This window comes from Lissotriton vulgaris, chromosome 9 (assembly GCF_964263255.1).
Source record: "Lissotriton vulgaris chromosome 9, aLisVul1.2, whole genome shotgun sequence".
Lineage (NCBI taxonomy): Eukaryota > Metazoa > Chordata > Amphibia > Caudata > Salamandridae > Lissotriton > Lissotriton vulgaris.
In genome coordinates, this window is record NC_141697.1 from 1,059,617,139 (window position 1) to 1,059,644,486 (window position 27,348).

General features: G+C 44.8%; 1 protein-coding gene across 1 annotated transcript in view; it reads right to left on the reverse strand.

The window, feature by feature from the left end:
• The window catches only part of WDR82 (WD repeat domain 82), a 136,637-nt gene that overhangs the window by 31,034 nt on the left and 78,255 nt on the right, over positions 1-27,348 (reverse strand). The window contains exon 7 of the mRNA XM_086939026.1: positions 11,208-11,277. Within this exon, the coding sequence (XP_086795152.1) occupies positions 11,208-11,277 (70 nt within the window). The remainder of the gene's footprint in view (positions 1-11,207; positions 11,278-27,348) is intronic.

Sequence of the window (27,348 nt, forward strand, 5' to 3'; positions counted from 1 at the left end):
TAAGTTTAAGCCCCTCCTGCCAAATGAAATCAATGATTGGGATGGTATGAACTTGCTTCAAAGGTTGATCCTTGAAGTCCTAAAGGAAGCAGTCCTGTTTGACTTCCATAGGCAAGTGAAAACGTTTTGCGGCACGCACCATCAGGTTGTGGAAACTCCCAATGTCCACTGGTGGAGAAGCCAGGGGAGATGGAGGAGGAGACTGTCTGGGCCCAATAGTTATCCTAATCTGCAAGGACTGAGCCGTCGCCCTGGTCAGTATCCTTGCGGACATCATCATTATCAGTATCAGGGTCCTGACGAAGTGGCGATCTTGACTGAGCAGCAGGTACCGGCGCTGGCGGCTGCGGAGCAGGAGAATTTGGCGCAGAAGGTGGGAATCTGCAATTATAGTCATCCAACATGTGTTGAAGGTTCGATATTAAAGACACTGGTATTTGTGCTACTGGAACTTCCGGGTCAACATCCAACTGGTCATCGTGAACGGGGAAGAGTGATCCCCCATCAGGTTAGTCATCATCAATCTTGATATTTTATATTGAGTTCTGAGGGGCTTGACGAAGGACGAACATTTTCATCAACATAGGAACCATCTGAAGAGTTCTCCTCTGCAGATGCAAATAATTGAGCTGGGGGACGAGAATCACCCTGAAGAGGACTCTAAGCCAGCGGAGCGGGACGTTTGATGATGGAAGCGGTCACCACTGTAAAGGTACTTGCAGTCGCTAGAGAATAGTGTCCCGTCGACGAGCTCCTGGTCGAGACAGCCGTAGAGGGATTTGACAAAGCAGGACCAGTCGTTGACTAGGAAGCGGAAGCAGTCGATGAAGCAAGGGTTTTTCCTTTCGATGCAGCTGTCGTCGACGAGGTTTTCTTCACAGTCGACGGTGTCGTCGACGAGGAGGCAGCCATCAACATTGAACTTGACGTCGATGAGGCAACCGTTGACGAAGGTGGTACCGTTGACGAAGTTGGGACCATCAAAGGTGGGACCGTCGACGAAGCCTTCGTCGACAAATGCTTCTTAGACAGGTCGGTCGACGACACAGTCTTCTCCTTTGACGAGATCTTCACAACAGAAGCGATGGGCCTAACCTCATGGAGCGTCGTAGACTAGGCGGACGTCATCGTCGTCGACATAGAACATGTCGTCGTCATTGTAGGCACAGCGTCAACGGATTTAGTCGACGAACTGGCGCTCGTTTTAGACGAGGGCACAGCATGGGACTGCGACGCCAGAGAACCAGGTCCCGTAGGCATAGAGTCCGGCAGATCCCATTGGGAGACAGACTTAGGAGCGTCCACAAACTTCTTCCTCTTTAGAAAAGGAGAAGGCATTTCAGTCTCTGACCCACTCTTAAGAGGTCTTAGAATGGTAGGAAGACACTCTCCACATCAGACATAGGATTATCCGAAGTCTTCAACTTCTGTAGCCACAGAAGGAGACGGGTCTCTATCTTTCAGAGTCTTAGAAGAAAATGTCCTGCAAAACTTGCCGTTCCTCACCTCATGTTCCGGGTACAGGCAATAAATGCACTTGCTGTGAGGGTCCTCATGGAACAAGCGTAGCTTCCCACATGAAGAATAGGACCTGAAAAAAGAATTTTTTAGTAGAAGATATTATGTGGAGTTGAAAAAGGTTTGAAGTTGAAGAAAAAACTGAGCAGAGCTCAGGGAGTCTCCCTTCACACGACGTGCGGTAGAAAATCTAAGGGCTTGAGCTTCTGAGGAGAAGGTTCTAGAGGGTGCTGCAGCCTGATTGGCTGGAATGTGGACTATTATAATGACATGGATATGTTACTAAAGTGAATTCTCCCTTTGGGCCTCTATGGGCCTATGTTGTTCTATGGTACTTTTTAAACTTTCTTTATGACTATTTATATGATTTATATTGGTTTATGATGAGGATATATATATATATATATATATATATATATATATATAGATAGATATATATGCATTTTACTACTATTTTATGTACCGTGGGACTCCCACTTCGACGACTGGGAATTATTCAAGCATGTGAATCTATAAAAGACACCCTTATACTGGAGAAATGATCTTCCTGATCGTCCTCATAATCTATCATCTTCCTCCTCCTCCGAACCTGGGTCAGGCTCCGAACCTGTGGCAAAAAGAGGAGATGGAGGCCGAGTGCGACGTGGAATCGGAAGTTGATCCAAAGACATGTCGGCGTTGGAGCAGAGGGTCAACAGCAGGAGTCCCAGAACTGGATGATGAAATTGGCACCAGAGGCAATGATGTGAAGGTAGACGTCGACGACAGTAACTCAGTCGACGGGACAACCACCGTCGACGAAGCAGTCAACGAAGATACCACCGCGGTCAACGGAGCCGCAGTTGACGGAGCACCCGCCTACGAAGAGGCTCTCTTCACAGAAGGCGTCAACGAAGATTTTGACGTCGACAAGACTTTGACGTTGACGAGATCGGAATAGTCGACGAGACAGATTTGAAGCTCACACACACCATAGTCTACGTCGACGCAGCCGTCTACGACCGCTGGCACAAGTCGTTGTCACTGTCATCAGAGAGCTAGAGATGGCAGATCTTGTCGGACAGTCGACGCTCCAGTAGACGATTTAGCAAGGTTTTTTAGTGGAAACATGCGTAGAAGGAGCTGTGGACACCTGAGTCTCAGATCTCGAGGGCGTAGGCGTAGCAGGAAGAGGGAGACACAGCTGGAGCCTTCTGGAGTTGAAGCTTCCACTTCTTTAGGAATGGAGATGGCAAGTCCTTCACACTGCTACGCTTAGAAGTGGCTCTAGACACACCTAACGCAAGGCTTTCTGCATCAGAAAGAGGTGAATTCCCTGTCCTTAAGGTTGGTTGGGAAAGTCCTGCAAATGTTACATTTGCCTACCTCATGCTCTGGATAGAGGCAGTAAATACACTTCTTGAGAGGGTCCTCTGACAAGAGCCGCAATTTCCCACAAGAAGCGCATGGTCTAAACAGACTTCTTACTTTAAGACATCCCAAAAACTGTAGAAATCCACAAAGAAATGGAAAATCTGAGCAGAGCTCAGGGAAACCCCCTTCACAGGACGTGCGGTAGAAAATCTGAGGGCCTGAGCCTCTGAGAAGGTTCTTGAGGGGTGCTTGCGCCTGATTGGCTGTAGTTTGGACTAGCATAATGACATGGATATGCTATGAAAGTGCTTTTTTCTTTTAATGTATTCCTATGTGTTAATGCTAACCTTGGTTCTTATGAGTATTTATGGTTTTAGAATGTATGTAATTATGTTTTATATACATATATGATTGGTTTTATTGCTATTTTTATTACTGTGGGGCTCTCACTTCGACGACGGGAATATTGAAGCATGTGAATCTATGACAAACACCCAAATACTGGAGAACCTGGGTTGCCGGGCCCATGTGGGAGCAACTAGGATTAGTGTCAGGGACACCTGTCTGAGCTTTCAAACCACTAATGGAATGAGTGGGAGAGGTGGAAAAACGTAGATAAATATCCCAGACCAATTCATCCATAGTGCATTGCCTTTGGACAATAGGTGTGGATGCCTATTTGCGAAGTTTGGGCATTTTGCGTTCAGGTTTGTGGCGAACAGATCTATTTAAGGAAAGCCCCATATTTGGAAGAAGGGGAGGAGAACTTGAGGGTGGGGATCCCATTTGTGATTCTGTTGTCTTTGACGACTGAGCAGATCTGCAATCTGATGGTTAACTCCTGGGAGGTGTTCTGCATGGAGATACATTTTGTGACGTATAGCCCATCTTCAGATGGTCTGTGCTAGTTGTGACAGCAGGAGTGTGGTTCACATATTGCAGGGCTCTGCACTCCAGAGACGACTGCATAATCAAACCATACTCAATGCACTTTGACAATTCTCTCATAGATACAGCAAAACATAAGAAATAACATAATAGGTTTCCCCAACAACCTCCCACTCCACGGTCGCACTGAGTCCCTACACTCTTGAGCAGATCTTATAATTATAGAAGTTGGACCTACCTCCCCCCTCGGTCTCCTCCCCGCCCTGCACCTCCATTTTCCAAACATGTGCAAGGGCTGCCCTTTTGAAAGGTTTTGTGTATTCCACCAGTGCAGAGTGATGGGTGCAGCCATCCACCAACACTAGATCAAAAAAGAGACCCTGATTCTACTGACGTGCAAAGCGCTCATGAAGGGAATGCATCGGAGTCTTGTGTAAGGGACTATTGGAATGCAAGACGCCATCATCCCTAGTAACTGCATGAACACATGAGCTGGTAATGAGTGTTGAGGCTGAAACTTACAGAGTAAAGTTTATGTTGCAGATTCTGGCCGAATTGGGGTAGGCCAAAACCTTTTGTGCATCTACTGTGGCTCCCAGATACGCCTGTGTGTTGGATGGTTGTAGATGGGATTTGGACAGATTTGTTGTGAATCCAAGATCGTGGAGCAACTGCACTGTTTGAGTGTGACGAAGATGGCTCTTTTGGGAATTGGCTTTTATGAGCCGGTCATCCAAATATGGGAAGACATGAATTTGGTGTCTTCGTAGATTAGTTGCGACTACTGCCAGACACTTGGAGAAAACCCGGGGTGCGGTAGATACTCCGAATGGGATCACCTTGAACTGATAGTACAGGCCTGCAACTACGAACCTGAGGCACTTGCGGTGAGCAGGGTGTATTGGGATATGGAAATAGGCATCCTTTAAGTAAATAATGGACTGAAAATCGCCCTGTTGAAGGAGCTGGAGCACTTGCTGGAGTGTGACCATGTGAAAGTGGTCCGACTGAATGTATAGATTTAATTCTCGGAGGTCTAGTATAGTCTGAGAGCCATCTTTCGTGGGAATTAAGTACAGGGAGTACACCCCGGCCCCTTGATATTTTAATGGAACTGGTTCTATTGCTCCTTTTGTAACAGAGAGAGAACTTCTTGCTTTCGAAGGGTAAGATGTACTACGGGCAGTGAATAGCACTGACTTGCAAGACACTGATCCGCTGAGTACAGAACCTCATTGTTGCTGAGTTCTGATGACCCAGGCCCCCCTGGCCCCCTCCCCTCTGCTACACTATCCACGGTGGCAGGCCTCAAGCGACTCTCCTACCCCTTTCTTGATTTATGTTGTCATCCTTTTCTTGTATCCTATGTCCACAGTTGCTGCAATTTGTACCATGTCTGACTTATTTACATGCCGATCAGTGGTACAACTTTATTGTCCCTGAAGTACCTCTAGATAGGCGCAGTGATTGAACTTCCAGTAGTCATTTTCATACAATTAGTCTGTTACACCCTCTCTTGTTGAGAGCTCGTTTCTTTACTACTGGCAAACATTTATTCATGATTAACGGGCTTTGCTCGGATTGGCTACTTTAAACATTTGCAAAATGCTGAATAAAAAGATTTTTAAAAAAATAGAAGGGTAAGATGTTCTTGTGACATTGCGTGTGATCTTGGAAGAATGTTTGGGGGCATGTCTAAGTTACACAGGCAGTAACCATATTGGATAATTTGTAAAACCTATTTGTCTCAGGTAATTGTGTTCCAGACAGGGAGAAATTGAGTGACATCCCCCGACAGGTGTGGAATGATCAGGGGTAGCGGAAGGAAGTCACTGGTTGTTAATTGCGGGGGAAGTGCGTGTGGAGTTGCCTCTGCCTCTTTACCACTTTGCAACTTCGATATCTTTTCCAGCGAGGTGTCAACTGCTGGATCAAAGAGGTGCTCTTTGTCAAATGGTTGAGAATAGAGGCCTGTACCTCAGGTTTGAAACCTGAAATCTCAACCATACATGTCTGCATAGCAGTATGGGGGTTTTCTATGCATGTGCTGCTGTCTCTGCTGTGTCTAGGGCGCCCTTGATAGAGGTCCTGGTGATAAGTTTGCCTTCCAGAAATAGATCATTTGCCTTAGATTTATGTTCAGACAGAAATTGCATGAGTTTCTCTAACTCATCATAATGAGCCCCATCATATCTGGCTAACACAACCTGAGCATTAGCATTGCGCCTGTGATAAGCTGCGTGTGAGGCTACCCTTTTGCCAGAGGCATCAATTAACTTGGACACCTTATCAGGAGGAGGGGTCTCACCTGTGGTCTGTGAGTTCGCTCTCTTGCGAGCATTGGAAACCACAAGAGTCCAATGGCAGCTGACCCTTGATGTAAGTAGGGTCAGTAGGTGCCAGTTTATTTTTCTTCTCAACTCTAGGCTTGATGATTCTTGCCCTTCCAGGATCTTTGAAAACCTCATCTGCATGTTTAAGCACCCCATTAAGCATTGGCAGTGTATGGGTAGTTTTATTTAGAGGAACTTAGGGTCTCAAACAAGAAGTCCTCCTCTAAAGCCTCCTTATGCAGTTCCACCCCATGATAATGAGCAGTTCTGTTAACGAGCTCAATATACCCTATATTGTCATCAGGTGGTGATGGTCTGGATTGATTCAAGTCAGGGTAATTATCAGTGTTTGAGTCAGTGACTTAATCCTCTCATAGGTCAACATCCTGTGGCCTACCCTCATCACCATTCCCTTGATCCTGTGGGTCAGGCAACAGTGGTAGTGGTGAGTTAGTGTCTGGGTTTATGTTTTGCATCCAAAGGTGGAACATTGAAACTTTCAGCTCCAAACTCTTCGGTACAGAACATTTAGTCTTTGATAAAAATGAAACGTGGACCACAACATGCTTTGATTTTGGCACCGAGGATTTTGTTTCGGCGCCGCCATGGGGTCTACTCGAGCCCGCTAGAATGGCGCTCAATACTTTTACTTGGTGCCGACCTTGGCCCGCCGGTATAGGAAAGACCAGGCCTTTTTGGTCTTGTGTTGTTGGGGCAAGGGGTCTTCTGTACTCATTGTACGCTGACCTAGTGTAACTTGCTCCTCTTCTTCCATGTCGGAGTCGGACACGGAGATGTAATCTTCCTCAGCTCCTTGAGCTGGTGTTTCTTCTCAGACTGAATCTTCGCCAAAGATATCTAGTACGGAGCCACCTTGGTGGTGCATTTCGTGACGTTGAACCAGACTATCACAATGCGTCTCAATCTCCACCGCCGTGTTCTGGGGTTAAACAGAGGTTGCACACTTCGCACTATGGCACACTGCCATTTCCCTAAGTTTTCTTGATACTGGTCCCCAACTGAATCTTATTGCCCACTTTGCTATGTACTGAATTTATATGCCAGCCTTCAACTGCCAACTATGTTCAGAGAATTCTCAATCAAGATTTCAAATCAAACAGGGGAAGATTGAATCTAACTGTTACTGATCTGTAACTATCAGTTTGTAACCTGTAGTTTCACATGCTTTGCACACTTCTGCCTTCTGGTGATGGACACCTTCTAGTGATGGGCATTGCAAGTTTTTTTCTTTTGAAGTTAAATGTTTTAGTTTTCAAGGTGGCTCGTGAACCCTCCCTGAAACTCAATGCACTAGCACATGGTCAACATTAAGATTGTACTACTGTCCCAAACATCCCCCTGCTGGTCTCATTTTCCCAACTACATACGGATTCAGGGTAGTCTAAGAAAAGCATATGCAAATATGCCTGACCAATTCATCCATAGAGCATTGTCCGAGCACTGTGGCTGAAGCTTGAACATTGAGTTTTCCTCTACATGAGCAGATACAGGGGGGTGTTCCAATCTGTGAAAGTACCGCTGAAGAACTTATAAGGTCCACAAAATCATTGCCCACTTTTAGGTGTTCTGCTAAGAGAAGGACTTAGTGACAAATAGCCTCCGGCCTTATTGTTGCGCTAAGGCTGACAATTAGGGAGAGTGAATGCTCCCCTATTTCTGAATGTATTACACTGCAGGGATATAGTCTATCCGTACTAGCACAGTCTTGTTACAAATTAGTGTATAAAAAGCTTCAAGTGCCAGTTGCACAGCAGTCCACGCCTAGAAATTAATGTACATTTACAACTGTTGCAGAGTCCATGTGCCCTGAAAGGTTAAGGAGTCTAAATACGTTCCCCACCTCTTAAGGAAGTGGCTGTGGTAATGGTCACCAGTGGTTAAGGGTCAATAAATGATTGAATGAAGAAACTTTTATAAAGCGCAACTGCTGCTTCAAAAGAAGCATCCTGGCACTTGCCACAATCAGATTATAGCTCCCCAAAAAGCACGGTTTTCAACTGTGCTTTGTACAAGCTTTTGCTAGAGATGGTGTGAATGGAGGGAGGAAGAGCATTCCAGAATCCAGGAGCCAGGCCAGAGAAGGATTTGCCTCCAGATTTGGCTTTTCAGAATCTGGGGACACAGTAAGAGGAGGCTGGAAGAGCGAAGTCTCTGATGCAGCTGTGGCCCCTCAGGTGGAAGGCTCAGAGGGTGAACGTAAGTCTTTTTGAATTTGACCTTTTACTTGATAGGAAGCAGTTGCAGATCTTTTAACATTGGTCTACTAGACTGGATTTTGTGGATAATCAGGATGAGCCTAGCTGAGGCATTTTGTATCTGTTGCAGTGGTGAAAGCAGATGTGCGGGGGGGCACTTAGATTCAGTAATGTTATCCAACATCTTGGCAATTAGTGCATGAACAATGCTTTTGCAAGCAATTAGGGGAAGATACTTTAGAAGCTTCTCAGGGACTGTAGTAGAAAAAAGCATGTAGCAGCGGTGGCTTTGCCGTTAGGTTTTAAGGAGAGTGCGGTGTCCATCCAGACTCACTGGCTACAGTAGAAGGGGTCTAAGTTGGATGGACGGACGCTGTGCATCAAGAGGGGAAGCTGAACAAAAACGAAATCTTGATGTTTGGCTCGGAGTGGAGTTGTAGACCACTGTTGTAAATCCACTGCACAATGGAGGCAAGAAAGCACTGAAAATTCCCCGATTACAGTGTCATTAAGCTGCTGGAAGGATAGCATTAGTTAAATATCTACGTAGAAGACGGTACTTATTATAGCCTAACTTGGTGAAACAAGGGCTAATTGAGCCAAATAAGTTTAATAAGTTTGCACTCATGGATTAACCTTGAGGGTCCCCACCTCTAATGTCTCGAAACTAGGAGGTTAAGGGCGAGAGGAAGACCGTTTGAGAAAGGAAACAGAGCCATTCCAGAGTGCGGCCCATAACTCCTGCCTGCTCTAGCCTTTGAAGGAGGATCCATTGGGACACAGTTTCGAAGGCAGCAGAAAGATCTAAACAAGATGACCACGCCTTCTGCCTCGAGTCGAGGTTGCCCTGGATGTATTCTGCAACTCTCAGAAGAGCTAATTCTGTTCTGAATCATGCACACAAGCATGACTGGGTGGGGAATGTAGAAACTTGTTCTGTTCCACATGGCTGGTGATCTGACTGCAGGATGACCAGTGCCTTTTTCAAACTTACCGGCACCCGGCCGATAGCAAAAGGATAGGTTAAAGAGGGCACTGATTTGTGGGCAAATGGCAGAGGCTGCCTAGGCAAGCGTAGAGGGAAAGCAGGGATCAAAGGGTGAGCCGGATTTGGTTTTATGAATAATGTGCTCTTTCACTGTGGGTCGTAGAGACGGCTGGTCCATTTGCCAAAATATTTGTGCTTGTGTGCTCATGTGAAGTCCAAATGGGCATGCTTCAATTACAGTGTGATCCATCTTCCGGGTAAAATAATAAATAGGACGGCAATGGCTGCCATGTTTTTGGGTCTGGAGGTAGGTGGCTGCAATGTAGCATATGTGCCACTAGTAATGTCACAATACATTACGCCCTGATTCCTAGCCTTAGGTGTTGGGCTGTGGCGTCACCCTAGTGTAGAGAGACCGTCTGTTTAGCAAAAAGCAACGCAATGGCAGTATAACACCAAACTCCCGCTGCTAGCTGCTTAACATAGCCCAACAGTGCCATCAGCGGAGTCGGGCTGAGTTTGGATTCAATCAGCCGAAACGGTTGATGAAAAACCTCCTCCCAGTAGGCTAGTATTGGTGCACAGCCACGCCAGATGTGAAAATTCTGCATGCTCTGCTGCGCACCTAGAGCAGCAGTGTGATTTGGTGGGATCCATTTCCACTAGCAAGTGTAGTGTAAGCCCTATATTATTTGAAATAAAGTGTATACCAGTGATTGTTGGATTTGCACCAACGATACAATTCCCATAGATGGGAACCAGTAAGGATTTGGAAGTTTTATAAGATATGCGGATAATCTGCCCGGGGCTCGATTACCACTCAGGTCATCAATGGCCTGCGAGATTATCAGTGGTAATGGGTGAGGCTAGGGACTGCTGGCCTATCAAGCCAGACCATAGCCTCTTCAGCAAGGTTATCTGTAAGCAGGTCATAAGCAGGTGACAGCGAGTGGTGTATATGCGAGTATAATAGGTAAGAAAGGCATCAGAAATGCGCTCGCTTCACGTGACCGAGGGACCAGCATCCAGTCGGAGGAGACTAATAAAGGGGAATTGGTACTGGGGGCGAAGTATTCGAGCCCGTGGGCCGTTGCCGAGATAGTTCACTTCACGAGCTGCAAGGTCCCGAAAATCTGAGAAGAGTGCTGCTCGTTGGTGAAGCATCAGAGGGAGGGGTGGGAGGGGGATGTTTAAGTGAAAGGCAGTTCCTTTTTAGTCAACATATTTAAGAACTGTGATGCACGATCAGGGGTAGGACAGGTTAAGAGAGGTTTGTCTTGCTTTGTACACTTTCATTTAAGATGACTTTACGCCTCACCAGTAAGTTCAGCAGCTACAAATGGTCAGTCTAGTATCAATCTCCTATACCTTCTCCTTTATAGGCCCATAAAGTATGCTTGGAGGTAGCAGGGGGAAAACATTTATGGAGGCTGAGTTATCATTCCCCACCATACTTGTCTTTCAACATCGAAATAGAGTTAGTCAATTTTTATTTCAAAAACAAACTTGACCGCAGGAAGTTGGCAATTTTATTTTTATTACCGTCTGTCGAACTAAGCTAGAGGACAAATGCCTAATCTCGACTGTTGCACAAAGAATCAATTTAAATCTCCGGAAACCAAGATTAACATCAAGTGTGATGGAGAACAGTAAACAAAAAAACTAGAAGAGCAAAATATTGCAATCTCACATCCAAGAGCAATTTTAGGGGAAAACAAATCTGAACTAAACTTGCATTTCACAGTTATATGGGCAAGGGAAAATCCCCAAGGCGGACAGAACACAATATAGTCTGGTAGGAAGAATGAGGCGGCATAGGAAACTGATGAAAAACACAAACCTTTATTTAAACTGAATAGGAAGGTATTACTAAAAATGTAGAACAAGGAAAAAAAGCTGATGTAACATTACCTATCATGATAAACTGCGAATCAGGTGTGAAAGATGCCTCCAGTGTCACCGCTTTACTGTTATTATATCCCTAATAAAAAATATGTATATTAGAAATACATCTGCTATTGTGCTGGATGCACAGTGATCACACATTCACCTTACCAACAAATTCTCACCTCTTTGCTCCTGCAGACAGCCGTCCCTAGAGAACAGTAAAACTTGCCACTTAAAAATGGATTTTTCATAGTAAAGCAATAAAAGCTACCTGTCACACCTTTTTTTCAGCAGACAAGCTACCCCTTACAGCTTTTTTGCAGCAGACAAGTGATTTGCAAACTTCTGCCATTCAGCAGCTGAATCCTAGATTCACTCATTACACAAGAAGTAAAAAGTAGCAAATATGGAGGAAGTGGGGTTCAGGCAAAAGCAAAGAGAAATGAGAACAATAATACTGGTCCTAACTGTTCAGTTCTGTGTCTGCATCAATAGAATGATATGCAAACATCTGTGTAGGACTCCAACTTGTTGCTTTCAAAACTAATACACACTAAAAAAATACAGCCTCTCTTTGAACCCTCTTGTGTGACCCAGTCGCAAAATGTAATGTCTGCAGAACAGTTACGTTACACATTCTTTCAGCATGTTGTGCCAAGTTAGGCTGGCTAACTTATTAGCCAGCTTAGCCAAACTAAAACAAAGGTAGGATTTTGCTGGTTTCCATACCGTAAAACAAGATGTAGGTTTTCTGTACTTCCTAGATCTACTCACAATTACCTCTTTGCAGACATCGAAAACTGAGGTTCCTTTCCAACCTACTCGGATTTAAATTGATAGGCAATTTGATAGCCTTATCACAAGGAAAACGCTTCTGGTACCAATATAGGGTGTCTCATTGTATTTGAAAGAAAGGGGGTAATGTACAACTAAAACTTGCAATTCACCTACTTGCCTGAGCAACACGGTCCTATAACTTCTTTACCAATGTAAAAGCAGGGAGCCCCTATTATGCACAGCCCAATCGGTTATAGAGGGCCTTGAACTGTGTACTCTTGGATACAGACAACCACTTGAGATAAACCAGTGCACTTGAAGAAAAAGTTACTTACCTACCTTTGGTAAAGCTTTATCTTAGAATTCTCCCAAGTCAACAGACTTGACCCCTTATTTTTTCCACACCGGCAGTACCTCTGTGTGTCGGTAGAGGGCATTAAGCGACTCCCTAGTGCTGTCTACTGAATGCGAAGTACATATTGTATTGCATTGTAATTACATTTATATAGCGCTTACTACCCCTGACGAGGTGTTGAATCGCTTTTTCGGCGAGTAGCATACTACTCCGGGACCCATAGAGGATTAGTGTTGAATTAGTATAGTGAAACATGCAAGTAGATTTTAAGTGGTGGATAGGTTAGTCAATTATTTGGATTTGGAATGATAGCAGAAGGATAGAGGAGGACAAAGGTTTGTATTTATATAGCGCTTGTTGACACGCTATTCAGGAAGCCTACAAAGGATTAGTGGTGAATGAATATGGTGAAATATGAAGTAATTTCAGTGGTGGATATTAGTCAGTTACTTGGAGTGAGAAGGATAGCGGAGGGATAAAAGGTGAAGAAATATTTGCATTCATATAGCACTTGATACCCCTGATGGATGTTGAAGCGCTTTTCTGGCGAGTAGCACGCCACTCCGGAACCCATAAAGGATTACTGTTGAAAATGAGTATAGTAAAAAATATGAAATAATTTGAGAAGTGGATATGTTATTCAGTTATTTGGGTAGTATATTAGTATAGTTTAATATGTAATTTGAGAAAGGAACATGTTAGTCTGTTAATTTCGATTGAAAAGGATAGTGGAGGGATAAAAGTGAAGGATTTTTTTTCTTCTTTTTTTAGGTCTTAGCAGTAGGAGGAGGCTATTGGATGAGTAAAGGAGTTATGGAGGGGAGGACTCCGAGGGAAGAGTTTAGAAAGGTATGTTTTAGGGGTTCGGTACAGTAAAAGAGGTGTCAGAAGAAGCAAGGAGGGATAGAGTAGGAGACAGTCTAGAAAGGGTTATTTTGGCAATTGGTAGTGTTATGGGGTCTGGGATAAATCAGAGTGGATGTAGAGGATATATTGATAGATGTATAGGATGAGAGATAGGGTAGTGCATTGGAAGGAATAGTAGAAGAAGTTTGAGAGGAGTCAGAAGGTTGGGTTAGAAGATATATTGAGCGAAGTATAGGTTGAGAAATAGGGTAGTGCAATGGAAATGCTAAATTAGAAAGTGATAAATATATAGATCCATAATTACATTGAAAGTATATAGATACATAAAGGAGGTAAGTATATGTAGATTAAAGATATTGATAGAGGCACAGGATGAGAAATAGGTAGTGCATTGGATATGCTTTTTCAGGAGAAAAGTAACAGACACAAAGATCCAAGTACATGGAAGGTTCATAGATGCACAATGGAAGTATGTACATGTAGACCAAAAATTATTTTTATTTACTATTATTTTTTCTCTCAATTATTTTACACGTTTATACAAAGTAATACACAAAGATAGGTACATATCTATAGTAAAAACAAATGCTTGTATACAGAGGGATAGGCTGTAAATTTGTGTTTGCGTATGGTGCTTATGTGGGGAAGAGCCAAATCTGGAGTAGTTTTCTGAAGATAAGGTGGTTGTCAGAGGACCTTATGTTGGGGGGTAAAGAGTTCCATACTTTGGCTGATTGAACAGAGAAAGATGTTCCAACCATGGTTTTTTTCTTGTATGGTGGGATTTTGAAGCGAGATGCTCCTTTAGAGCGGAGGTTCCTTTGTTGAATGTGTTTGGTGATTTTATTCCTGATGAAGAGTGGTCCCATTCCATGTATTGCTTTATGGGCGATACAAAGCAGCTTGAACGTGGATCTTCTGGCAACCGGTAACCAATGCAGGGCTTTCACGGCAGGAGAGATGTGGTCTTGTGGTTTGATATGCAAGAGTAGTCTGGCAGCCGAGTTCTGAATCCGCTGTAGTCTTTTCATGGTCGTTAAAGGTGATCCGTGGTAGAGGCTATTGGCGTAATCGTGTTTGGACAGAACAAGGGAGATGGTAGCTGGTCCTTGTGCAGAAATCCCAAATGAGGGAAAATTTGTCGCAGCGTTTTTATAGTAGCAAAGCTTGATCTTGCTAGTTTATCCACTTGGGCATTCATCGACAGCTTGGAGTCCATGGTCATTCAGAGGTTTCTTACTTCCTTCAATACTTAAGGCAGTGATCTCAGTTCATCAGGCCATGCGGCAAGCGGGTTGTAATGTTTGCAATCGCCACACGGGAGTATTTCCGTTTTTGAAGCATTCAATTGGAGATGGCTTCAGGTCATCCACTGATCCACGGCTCTGAGACAGCTGAAAATTGGTGATTTTCCAATTTCTTTTGGGCATTCCAGTTGAAGGAGTATTTGCGCGTCATCTGCATAGTTATAGCACGTGATGTGAAATTTATTGATCAGTACTGGTAATGACTTCATGTAGATGTTGAAGCATGTCGAGATGATAGAACCTTGAGACTCCTGCTTTTGTGGAGGACGGTTTGGACGAGAAAGGTGGGGTATGGATGACATTAGTTCTGTTTCGAAGGTAGGACACGATCCGGTCTAGAACAGTTCCTTCTATGCCGGCTTCATAGAGTCTTTGTTTCAGAGTGTCATGGTCAATCGTGTCAAAGGCAGCTGAGAGATCCAAGAGGAGTAGCGCAGCAACCCCGTTGCGGTCAACTGTATTCTTCAGGTCATCCCAGATGGTAAGGAGGGCAGATTCAGTGTCTCTTTCCGGACGGAATCCTGTTTGGAAGTCTGAAAGTAGGTCATTCTCTTCAATGAATTGTGACATCTGGGCGAACGCTGCTCTTTCTATCAGTTTGCCCAGGAACGGTCCATTTGTAATGAGTCTGTAGTTGTCAGGGTTCAGCGGGTCCAAGTTTGTTTTCTTCAGTTAAGGGCGTATGTATGAATTTTTGAGTTCTTCTGGAAATATTCCAGTAGTTAAGGAATCGTTGATGATTCTTCTTACAGGAGTGGCAGCAGAGGTTGTTAAAAGAATTGTCTTGAAAGTTTGTAGCGGACAGGGGTCAGAAGGGCTGTCGGCAGGCCTGCTTGCTTTGACCAGGTCCATAAATTCATCGTGTGAGATGTGTTCGAAGGAACGGAGAGGCTTGATTAGAGCATTCTTGGATTGCTGTTTTGTACAAAGGTTAGTGCTGGTGCTTGGTTTCTGTTTTAAGTAAGATTCCAACGTGTCTGCTTTGTCCGTGTAATGATTTGCCAGTTTGTCTGCGAAATCTTGAGTAACAGGATGAGTTCCTTCTAGGTAATTTGGTTTGCGAAATTTATTGAGTATTTTATAGAATTCTTTATTTGCACATTTAGCGTTTTGAATTCTGTCTGAATAGTACCTTTTCTTAGCTTTTTTGATAGCAGACTTGTATAATCGGTTAATTTTCTGTAGGTGAAGTTTGTCTTGTTTGGCGTTTGTTTTGAGCCAGGTACGTTGCAGCTTTCTAATTTGTTGTTTTATGTCTTTTATTTCTATGTTTCTCCAAAGCTTTTTTTTCTTTTGTTCTGTTGTGTGGTTTAGAGTGGTATCAGGATGTCAAAAGCTTCCTTTAGCCACTCAGATTTTGAACAGAATTTATGGTTTCCAGATTTGTACTGGATGTTAGTTGTGTTTCCAAGTGTTCCAAATTGAGTTTGTTCTACGGCCGATAGGTGGATGGACGTGAGGTAGTTTTAGGTGAGTCGCTTAGCGTTGTTTTATGTTGGAAGGCAAGCAAGTGGTAGTCTGACCATGTGACTGGAGTTATAGTTTGAAAGGTAACCAGTTCAGTATTAGTAAAAAAATGACATCTAGGATATGTCCAGCGGTGTGTGTCGGATTGTGGACAATCTGATGCAGGTTCAATGCGTCTAGGGCGGCGATTATTTTTGGATGGGTCATATTGGGATTATCAAACCAAATGTTAAGGTCACCCAGAATGCATAGGTTGGAGTGTATAGTTATCAGGTTTGAAACTGTCTAGAAGTGCGTCTGGGAATGTTGCCTTGCCAGGTGGAGGTCTGTAAAGGAGCAGGAAGTTACAGGAGGAAGACTGTGTTGGATTGCGTCTTGTTAGAAGAACCTCACAATTCTTTATGGAGATGTTGTCAATTTTAGTGATATGTATTGTTTGCCTGAATACAACAGCTAGACCACCTCCTTTTTTGGCTATACGATTTGGGTGATTGTTTGATAGCCTAGAGCAGTGTTCTTTAGTCTGTGGGGGGGGCACATCCCACTCCAATCTGACCTTTGTTCCCTCCGTCCAAGTCTTCTTGGAGGACTCTGGTATGTGGAAGGGGGAGGGAGGGGAGATCGATGGGGCACGATGTTCCCGTTCTTTCGTAGTCTTAACTCTCCCAGGAGGAGGTTAATTCACAGAGCTGACAGCTTCAGCTGAAGTCGGAGGCAAGGAGTCTCCTCTGCTAAAACCGAAAGCAAACAGACACGCTTTTGGTTTTAGCAGAGGAGACTCCTCGCCTCCCACAGCAGCTGAAGCGGTCAGCTCTGTGAATGAACCCCCTCCTGGGAGAGTCAAACGAGTGTGTGCTGCTGCTCAGCACCAGATTGCCTACTGTGCGAGCTGTGTTTTGCTACCAGCACCAGCCAATGCCAAGCCTACAGTTATGATGTACAGTGCTCAACTGCCGAGAAGCTTTGAGACCATTATTCAAACCTGTGACGCAATCACACCCTAGCTTAGTAATAGTCTGTAGAAACATTCCTAAAGCTTTAAAAGTCCCTGAAATACAGAGTCTTGCCTTGTGAAGAGGAACAATATAATAATGAAGCAGATCAACTCAGGTCAGCCTCCCCGGGACACAGAATACAAGGAAGCAATGTGCGTAGTACTGTTTATGCCGCCATGTTGTTCATGTACCACTTGCCTTTATATTCAGCCATGTATAGTGCCTGGGCGCCTCAGAGGGAATACTCTCCTTGGTGCATGGAGCGATTGAAGCCGTGGCACTGCAACCACCCAATGATACTGGCTTGGGATAAGACAAGATGTCCCATGGAGTAAATTGAATTAAAGTGTTATACCTCTATTTGAAATAACATCACCTTTAATTAAGATGTTTTAGTCTATGTATATTCTGCCAATAGATATAAATACAAATTGTATATCATGTCCAGATGTTGACATGTGTTACCAAGGGAGTGTAACACGCTGCTGCATGCTTAAACACTAGCCGACTTTGAATTTCAGACTCATTCAGTTTTATAACTTCCTTTTCACCACTAAACAGTTCAATTATAAATCTGTACCAGAATCCAATAGAAATGTTTACCCTCCTGTCTGAGATGCAGCAGGAAGTTTTGGATCAAAATATTGATAATCTGTTGAGGCCTGACCTTGAGTTCATCCTTCTTCCTTTCCACATTGAAGGCCATCAGTGACCACTCTCAGGAGATTCCCAACTATCTAACCAGATTCTGTCAGTTAGACCTTATCAAAACCGAAGAATGGAGATTTAAGAGTTAATATCCTCAATTGTAATGTGCTTTGTAATCCAGCAATTGGTTAGCTTTATACGCGAGCAGCAAAACTCTTAGCAAAATCAATATATATCTGATTTACACTTTACATTGAAAAAATGAATAAACTATAGTGGACACTGCTGCATGTATTAAGGGTCTGGGTTTTTTATGGATAGCTATTGGTTCAGTTTTCAATAAAAGAGGTGCTGTAAAAGGATTATAAGTAAATAAAAAGCTATATAGAACAGTTAATGTAAAAGACAGAATTAAACATCAATGCTATGAAATCTATGCCCGCAATGGAATGAAGAACTCTGATGGTATCTCCATTGTTTCCCTGAATATCCGATGTACACACATTTAGTATTTGACTAAAGAAGGCACGAAAGGAGCTGAGACTGGATCATAAAATCAAAGCTGGTACAAACAGGGGCCCCAAAAATACATTTGGCCCACAGGCCCCAAAACCCTTAAAACGTCCCTGAAAGTTTCTTTTAAAATTACACAAGCAGGCGTGCAAAATGCCAGCCAGCCATGTGTTTAACAGCTTGCAAATTGCTAAATATGGTTATAAATAAGAAGGATGTATTCATTTGTAATGTTAACGAGCTCCCGCCCCCCCCCCCTTCTTTTTGTTGATTCATTTGTAATGTGACTTTTCTATCTTTGTTCCCTTTTATTATCAGTCATGGATCATTCATGCAGCTCTAGAAAACAATTGAAAGTTATTTCTATTTATATTTGCTGTTCAAAGTATGCACAGACAAGTGCTGAAAATACAGCTTTAGGTGACTGCTTATTTTTATAACATCTGTGACATCAAAAGAATGGGCTGGCAACCCTAATCATAAGACTGGAAGTTTGTTGAGGGATCAGCACATTATTTTTTCCTCCACCCTGATCCCCGATTACCTCTATAATAGCAATAGTTTAACACATTTGAAACCCTACGCTGCCGTCAATAACATGCTGAGTTACTTCAAGTGTCTGGGAATGCACCCTGCATTCAGACCACTCATTCCTCATTCTCGCCCTTCACTTTAACTCTCACCGAGCATTCACATTGATCCCGATGCACTCCCACCATTACTCCACTTACCCTCCACTCGTGATCACTCTGCACTCACAGTGATCACAATGCGCTCACACTGATCACAATGTACTCACACCATTGAAATGAAATGAAATGGGATTTATAAAGCGCATGGCTGCCCGTAAGCGTCCCAGCGCTACCTGACAAATAATAAGAAGCTCTAAAGGGGGTAGGAGTTTTTAAGGGTCTTTGGGGAAGAGAAAAAATGTAAGAAGTTTACGAAATTTGACAAGGGATGGTTCAGTGCGAATGTGTCTCGGGAGGGCGTTCCAGGTCTTTGCCGCACTACAGAGAAGCGGCGGCCTCCCGAGCGGGCTTTTCTGACTCTGGGGACTATGGCCAAATTTTCAAGATCTGATCGAAGGGCACGTGGAGGTCTGTACGGGCGAATCAGGCTTCTTGGTGCCTGGGGTCCTTTGCCTTGGAGAGCTTTATGGACCATACATGATGATTTGAAAGATATGCGCTCACGAACTGGGAGCCAATGCAGGGCTTTCAGCAGTGGTTTTGCAGAAGCTCTTCTTGGGGTGCCCATGAGCATCCTGGCAGCAGCGTTTTGTACCAGTTGTAGGGTGTTAATGGTAGCTTCCGGGGCTGCCAGGAGCAGCGCATTACTGTAGTCCAATCTGGACAAGATCAGTCCCTGGATCAGTAATTTTCTGGATTGGAAGGGTAGCAGTGGGAGGACTTTCCGCACAGTTCGGAGCAAGCCGAAGCATATGCCTGCCACTTTCTGGGCATGTGACCTGAAGGTTATTTCAGGCTCGAACCATACCCCCAGGCTTTTAATTTTGTCTTTTGGTGGGGGCACCTCACCCATACAGGGGGGCCAAGACTTATTGGGTAGGGAGGAAAATTGGTGACCCAGACTTAAAATCTCGGTTTTTGCTCCGTTCAGTTTGAGCTTACAGTTAGTCATCCAGGAGAAGAGTTCAGAGAGACAGGCCGAGAGGTTGTCTGAGCATCCCGCTTTTTGCGTCAGCGAGACGACTAGTTTGGTGTCATCTGCGTAAGTGACGCATTTAATCCCGAACGGGGCTACTACCTCCTCCAGTGGGGCCATGTATACATTAAACAGGGTAGGGCTCAGGGATGAGCACTGGGGGACTCCACACTGGAGGGGAGTAGATTTGGACATAATGCCATTTTACCAGATCTTAAATGCTTGTTTATCCAGAAAGGATTCCAGCCATTTCAGGTCCATTCCAGCAATCCCCAGTCTTGCAAGACGGTGGACTAGTATTTTGTGGTCCACCGTGTCAAATGCAGCGCTTAGGTCCAGGAGGATCAGAACTCCTGATCCCCCTGAATCTAAGATGCACCTTGCTTCCTCAGTTACCACTAGAAGGGCTGTATCAGTGCCCTGACCTGGGCGGAAGCCCGTTTGCGAGCCACTTAACAGGTCATTGCTTTCTAAAAACCCAGAGAGCTGCTGTTTAACAATTTTTTCAGCGTTTTTCCCCAGACCGGGTAGCAGCGAAATTGGGCGAAGGTTCGCCAAGTCTAGGCCCGTTTTTTTTTTAGGAGTGTCTTGATTCTTGCTTGCTTCCAACTAGGTGGAACCACCCCTTTAGTGAAGGAGGCGTTTAATAATTCCGTTGCAAGGGGGGTGATGGTATCTGCTACTTGTTTAAGAATGTACATGGGTGTAGGGTCAGATGGAGAACCACTCTTCACCGCAGAGAGCGTGTTACGGAAATCGTCCATAGAAATGGTTCTAAGGCTATCCAGCCGGGGTGTGTTAATCGGGACCGAGAGGGCTTCATCGCCTGCAATGGGGACAGCCTGTGGGAGGGAGTCAAGTATTCGTTGTACTTTGATGTCAAAGTACTCTGCAAGCAAGTCACACCTAGCTTCAGCGCACTCCTGGTTGATGGTTGGAATGGGGGATTTAAGCAGTTGCTTTACAATTTTGAAGGTCTCCTTAGAGGAGTTGGCGGACGTATTAATTTTGTCCTCAAGAAAGGCCGCCTGGGTTTTCTGCCGTGCAGCTTTATAAAGTCTTAAAGCCGCCTGGTAGGAGACTTTACTGTTGGCTGCCCAGTCCTTCCTCCAGATGCGTTCCAACTTTTTGCAGTTTCGCCTAAGATCTCTCAATTCGGTAGTGTACCATGGCGATTTAAAAGTACTACTTTTCTTTATGATCTTTTTCAAGGGCAGTACTGCATTAAGGGAATTGTTAAGCCAGTTCTGAAAGTTTAAGTCTGCTAGCAGGGGATCTGATTCTGCCACAGGGGCCATTTGTTCTAGGGCTTCTTGAGTCCATTCTTCCACTCGTAGTTTTGCCCATGCTCTCTGTAGTATCCGCGGACGGGGGTGGGGGTTCTTTCTTCTGTAGAAATTTTCCAGGAGAAGGGGACCATAAAGTGGTCAGACCATGGAAGTGGTAGTGGGGGCTTAACCATAAGTTGGTTGTTGTTTGGAAAAATGGGATCCAGCAAATGTCCCTTAGTGTGTGTGCTTTCTGTGTTTAGGAGTGTTATTCCAAGTGCTTTGAGGTCCGTACTGAGGTCAGAGGCCGCCTTGTCACTGGGATCATCGAAGTGTAAGTTCATGTCAGGACCAAAAAATTGGGCGACTGGGCTGCCGTCCCTAGTATGATTTCCAGTAGGGATCCTGTAAACTGTTTTAGGTGACCTGGCGGGCGATAGATGAGGAATCCTGCCATAGAGTTAGTGGGGGAGGTTTGGATATGGAAATGGACACTTTGTGTCTAGGATACAACCATCATAGGTGTCTTTATATGTTATTGCAAGGCCCCCTCCTTTCCCTTGTACTCTATGCTGGCACTGGATGAAAAAACCGCTTGGAAGGGCGGTGTTGATATAGTCTGAGTTCGAGTGTAACCACGTCTCAGTGAGGAAGAGTAGATCCAATTTGTTGTCTTCGATTAGTAGACTAATCTCAACTGCATGTTTAGGTAAGGATCTGCAATTTAATAGTGCCATCCTTATATCTCTACAGGCCTCCCTATCATTATTTTTGACAGGATTTTGGTCAGGACAGTTTTTGCATCGAGAAAATTGCTCGAAGCAGTCCATCTGGGAGCACCACAGGCCTTTCTTGTCCTGTAGTAGCAAAAGTTGCTCCCTAGAGTAGGTTAAATGCCGCCTATTGTCGGCCGGCATAGTGGCTGACCCTAGGTCCGGTCGGGCCTGGACGGTCCCAGACGGGCTTGCCTCCGGCGCGCCCGCCCGCTGAGCGGACGGGAAATGGCTTTCATTTTATAGGGCTCGGGCCGTAATTCGTCCGAGCGCTAGAGCGCCAACCCTGCCTTTACCCCCAAGATGGCGGCCCAAATAGTCACCCCCGGGAAGGCTGTATGTGACCGTCAAGAGCCCCAATATCGGCCCTCGGTGTGCTCAGGATTTGTGTCTCGAGCCCCCAGCAAAAACACGTGGGTGAGTGCCACAAACAAGTTTACAACAATTTAACAGTTTTAAAAGCGAGGTTCTGTGCAAACACGAGTGCAATTAAAAACAATTTTTTTCCAAGGCTAACTCCCGGCTTCCGCCTCAGGAGCGTTCTAATAAGAGCAGGTATCAGGAGTCAAGAGGAAATAACCAGTTTTTATAGGGCTCGGGCCGTAATTCGCCCGAGCGCCAGAGCGCCAACCCTGCCTTTACCCCCAAGATGGCGGCCCAAATCGTCGCCCCCGGGAAGGCTGTATGTGAGCGTCAAGAGCCCCAATATCGGCCCTCGGTGTGCTCAGGATTTGTTGTGTCTCGAGCCCCCAGCAAAAACACGTGGGTGAGTGCCACAAACAAGTTTACAACAATTTAACAGTTTTAAAAGCGAGGTTCTGTGCAAACACGAGTGCAATTAACCATTCACCCGCTCACCCTGCACTCACACTGATCACCATATTCTCACACCATTCACTGACTTGACCTCCACTCGCAGTGATCACTCTGCACTCACAATGCACTTGCACTGTTCACCCTGTACCTCACCCTGCAGTCACACTAGCACACTACTCAACCTGCACTCGTGACACTTCACTCACCTGTCCCCCTCACTTTTCAATCTGCAATCTCACTCCAATAAGCCCACCACTAACCATGCATTCATTGGTCCCACTCTGCACTGACATGCGCACCCAAATTCATATGGTCGCCTTACCCCTGTACACAAGTATGGGCATGTCGTGCCCCATTAAAATGCACTACAATCCAGCCTTCCAGGGGCCCCTTGATAGAGACAGTTCTGTTTTTGCCCTGATGGACTGGAATACTTCCTAAACAGATTCTTGCAAATACTGTTGTGTTTAATTTCTTTTTAATGTAATTGATGTGAGGGAGTCTATTACTATTTGTAGAGAAATGAGATTGTTTCATGCAACAACCATAAAAAAGTTAGATCTAAGCTGGTTCTCACATATGAGAAATTGGAGGATATCACAGATATTATTCAATGTAAAATTAGTGGGTGGCTGCTTTGTTACAACAGTGAAAACACATCACTATCTCTGGATATTAGCTGTAAACGCTTTTAGAATTTCGACAACAGTGCCTGTGCACCGTTAGTAGCCTGGCTAAATAGGGTATGGCAGAGCTGAAAATAAATCATTTAAACTCAAACCTGTACTGAACAGGGGCCCCCAAAATAGTTTTGGCCGAGGGCACCCAAAATCCCTAACATGTCATTGCCATCACAAAGTCAGACAACATTACTCTGAAGTAAACTAGACAACATCATTAATTTATTATTCGTTCTTTTTTTTTTAAACATAAGCCTGACTTGTCCCAAACCCCCACTACTTCAGACAAGCAACTTATCGTACCACTAAGGAATTCTCAATGAGGTGTTTGTTCAGCGCCTTCTCTGTGGACCTTCAACGGTCTTCGGATCCATAACTGCTTGGTGGGCAATTATCCCATTATAATGCTTCCTAAAACGTTTGTTAATGATTTCTAGAGAAGATTTGTTTCTCGTGTACCAGCTCTGAGCTAGGGAGTGCTCGAAACATCTGACAACACTGTCTTCCTTACAGTCGCTGTCTTGGCTGAACATGTCTGCAGAATATTCAGCTTTGGGAGAAACTGCTATCAAAACTCTCTTGCCTTTCAGCTCGTCCTATTTATGTGAGATTGGGTTCTCAGCGCTTGCAGTATTAAAGACTAAGTACCGTTCAAGACTGGATGTGGAGCACAACCTGAGAATGGCAGTAGCATAAATCCATCCACAGATTGACCGTCTCTGAAAAACAGGCACACCTGTCACATTTATGTTGGTGTTATCAATCCATGTCATGTGTAAAACAAAGCATCCTAGTAAAAACAATTTGCACACATTTTATCTTGGAAAGTGGTGTTTTGAGTTGTGTAATAAGCCTCTGTCATTTCACCACAATCACTCACAAACCTGCAGTTTACTAAACACTCTTATTGTATTGAATGTTATTCGCTGAAAATGCCCGGAAGGTGCACGTGGCGGTCGAGTCCAGAAATTTGTCAGGTGGTGTGGGGCCCCAACGTCTAAAAAAATTCAGCTGGGGGGGGGGGGGGGGGGGGGGGGGGCTTAACCTACAAAAGTTTGAAGACCTCTGGCCTAGAGGAATGGTTTCATGCTGGACTGGAGCCATAACTTCTCCCAACCATGATTTGGTTATGAAAAGTAGGTCTTGTTTTGCATCTGCGAGAAGGTCGTAAATGTGATGCTTGTTTTTAGAGAGGGATCGAGCATTTATTAGTAGATAGTTTAGTGCGTAGCCTTTCGTGATAGTGGGACTGTGTTTGGTAGAAGAGTGATCAGTATTGTGTGGGTTTGTAGCAGGTGTGTTTTTAGTGCTGATATTCGCTGTATTAGGATAGCAATCGTGTAGCTGTTCTGTATCGTGTTCCTCATCCAGCATGCTAAGAAGGCATTTTGATGGGTCTGCGTGTGTATGTGTTGGAGATGGGGTTTGAGAGTGAGTTGGAGTGCCGTGTTGCTTTTGTGGTGTAACATTGTTGTGACATGGGAAAGCAAAGTTATGAGGTGTTGCATGTTGCTTATATTTTTTGCGTGTGTTTAAGGCGGAAGGTGTACGAGTCAGGGGAGGTTAGTGGTATAGGATAGAGTTGTGTACTGTTTGTAGGTGATGGTGGATATGTGTGGTAGTTGGGATAGTAGGGTGTATAGATGTGGTTTGGTTGGGTTTGTAGTGCATGCTGGTGCATAAATCTGTGCATAGTGTTGTGCATGGTGTACATTTGGTGCGAGTGTGTTGCTCTGTTTGTGGATGGTGTGGGCTGGGTATTGCTAATAAAGAAAAAGGCAGCATTTCTGGCCCTAGTTCCGAACAGGCTCAAACAGGCAACTGCCCTTGTCCTCTGTCCTTAGCCGGCTCAAACAGGCAACTTCCCTTGTCCTCTCTGCCCTTAGCCTCGACGCCCGGGCTGAGATGACCCAATCCTGGCTTTTTATAGCCCTAGTGATCAAGTGACCCCTTCAGCCAATGGGAACCCTAGCCCTAACACTTTCCAATCACAACACTAGCCCTAAAATCTAGGAATAGGAGACCAGGACCTTACAGCCAATCTTAGCCCTAGTCCAAGCACCTAATCAGTTCAAAAACCCTGGTCGCTACGTCCAATAAAGGCCCTAGCCCTACCAGTAGTCCAAAAACAAGTCCATGCAACCAATGGCACAGGTAGCCCTAGTCCCTACTTCTAATAGAAAGCCTAACCCTACTCTAAGTCCCACACCCAGTCCAGCAACCAATCACACCAGAAGCCTTAATCGCTACTTCCAATTAAAGGTCTAACCCTTGCTCTAGTCCCACCCGACTCCCAACAACCAATAACATAAGCCCTAGTCCCTACTTCCAATAGAAATCCTAGCCCTAGCCCCAACCCTACAATGATTGAATTACAGACCCAGAAACCAATCAATGTCAAATAACCAACCAATGAGGAAATTACCCCATATCCAATAGGAACACCAGATACAACCACCAATCAGTGTAGACCTGTACCTACCACTAGCAGACCATATAAGGTCCCAGCGACCTCAGACAAGGTTTGCTGGCCAGGGAGTTGGAAGCGGCTTCTCCTGTTTATAATCTCCTAGGAGACAGACAGGCTCAATCCACACTTTGGACTCCAGCAGGTAAGGGCCTCACTAACTTGAAATCTAACAATATTTGAATAAAACTGGACTCCGTCTGATGGCCAAAAAACAAAGTGCGCAGGCCTTAGTAAACAGTTTAAACAGCTCACAGAAGCACCCTCTGATGTAGCAAATACCTGTTGCGAGAGGGGGGGGGGGGGGGGGGGAGGGGAGGCAGGGGGCTAGTTTAATTGGCTTGTTAACACAAAATGGTGGTTGGGAGTGCAATGTTTTAACATACAAGTCTTAGCACAGAGCAAAGGAGAAATTGAGGGAAAACAGATTTGTCACCAAGGAATGAGAGGGACTAACTACAGAGGTTGGACTGCAAATCCCACAATTCAATACGTTAAATGGAAGCAATCATGGTCAGGGAAAACCACAAGTTTAAAACACAAAACAGGTGATAAAATATGCAATCACAAATCGTTTCATGAACAACTTTTTGTCTTGGGAAGAGACAGCACTAGTCTGTCTTCTTACCATTACCTGGACTCTGCTCACTGCAATCTGGGGCACAGGTAGACTGCAACTCACAAGATAGGGGCGAATGATTTGGGGTGCACCCAGCAAGGCCTTAAGGGGCCTGGGCAGGTGTGAGAGGAGGGCTCAGACTTGCCTGTTAGCTGAATAGCCAATGGTCTGCTGGCCTGGGAAGCTGCTTCTCCTGTTCAGAATCTCCTAGGAGACAGACAGGCTCAATCCACACTTTGGACTTGAGCAGGTAAGGGCCTCACTAACTTGAAATCTAACAATACTGTTTGAATAAAACTTTACTCCCTCTGCTGGCGAAAAACTAAGTGCACAGGCCCTAGTAAACAGTTTAAACAGCTCACAGAAGCACTAGTCTGTCTCCTTAACACTTCCTGGACTCTGCTCACTGCAATCTGGGGCACAGGTAGCCTGCAACTCACAAGATGGAGGAGAATGATTTGGGGTGCACGCAGCTAGGGAAAGAACTAGTATGCAACGAGGGGATCTTGAAGACAACAGGGCCCTCAGTTCGCATAGGAGGGTCGAGTCGATGAGGACCTATGGCTAGATCTGGTCTCTACCAGATAAGGAGTTACCAAAGGTAATTTTTATCTGATAGACATGTAGCAGCAGACCCCTTATCTTAGAATAAATTACCCAAGCAATATCATCTCAGGAGGAGGGTCTGCGAACTGAGAAAAAAGCCCCAATAAGAGAAGTCGATCCAAAGATCAAAGGGATCAGATAATTAAAAAAATGATAGGTGAAGCAGATGCTCACGGCAGGGACTGATCTCCAGGAAGGACTATGGGAAATCTTGCTTGGGAGTGGAGAGCTATAAAACAAACAATGCATAGAATAAGTAAAAGAGAAATCCCCAAAGGGGGATGCAACCTAAGATAGGGAAATGAAAAAGAACCAGGACAAAAGTCAGTAGAGTCTAGG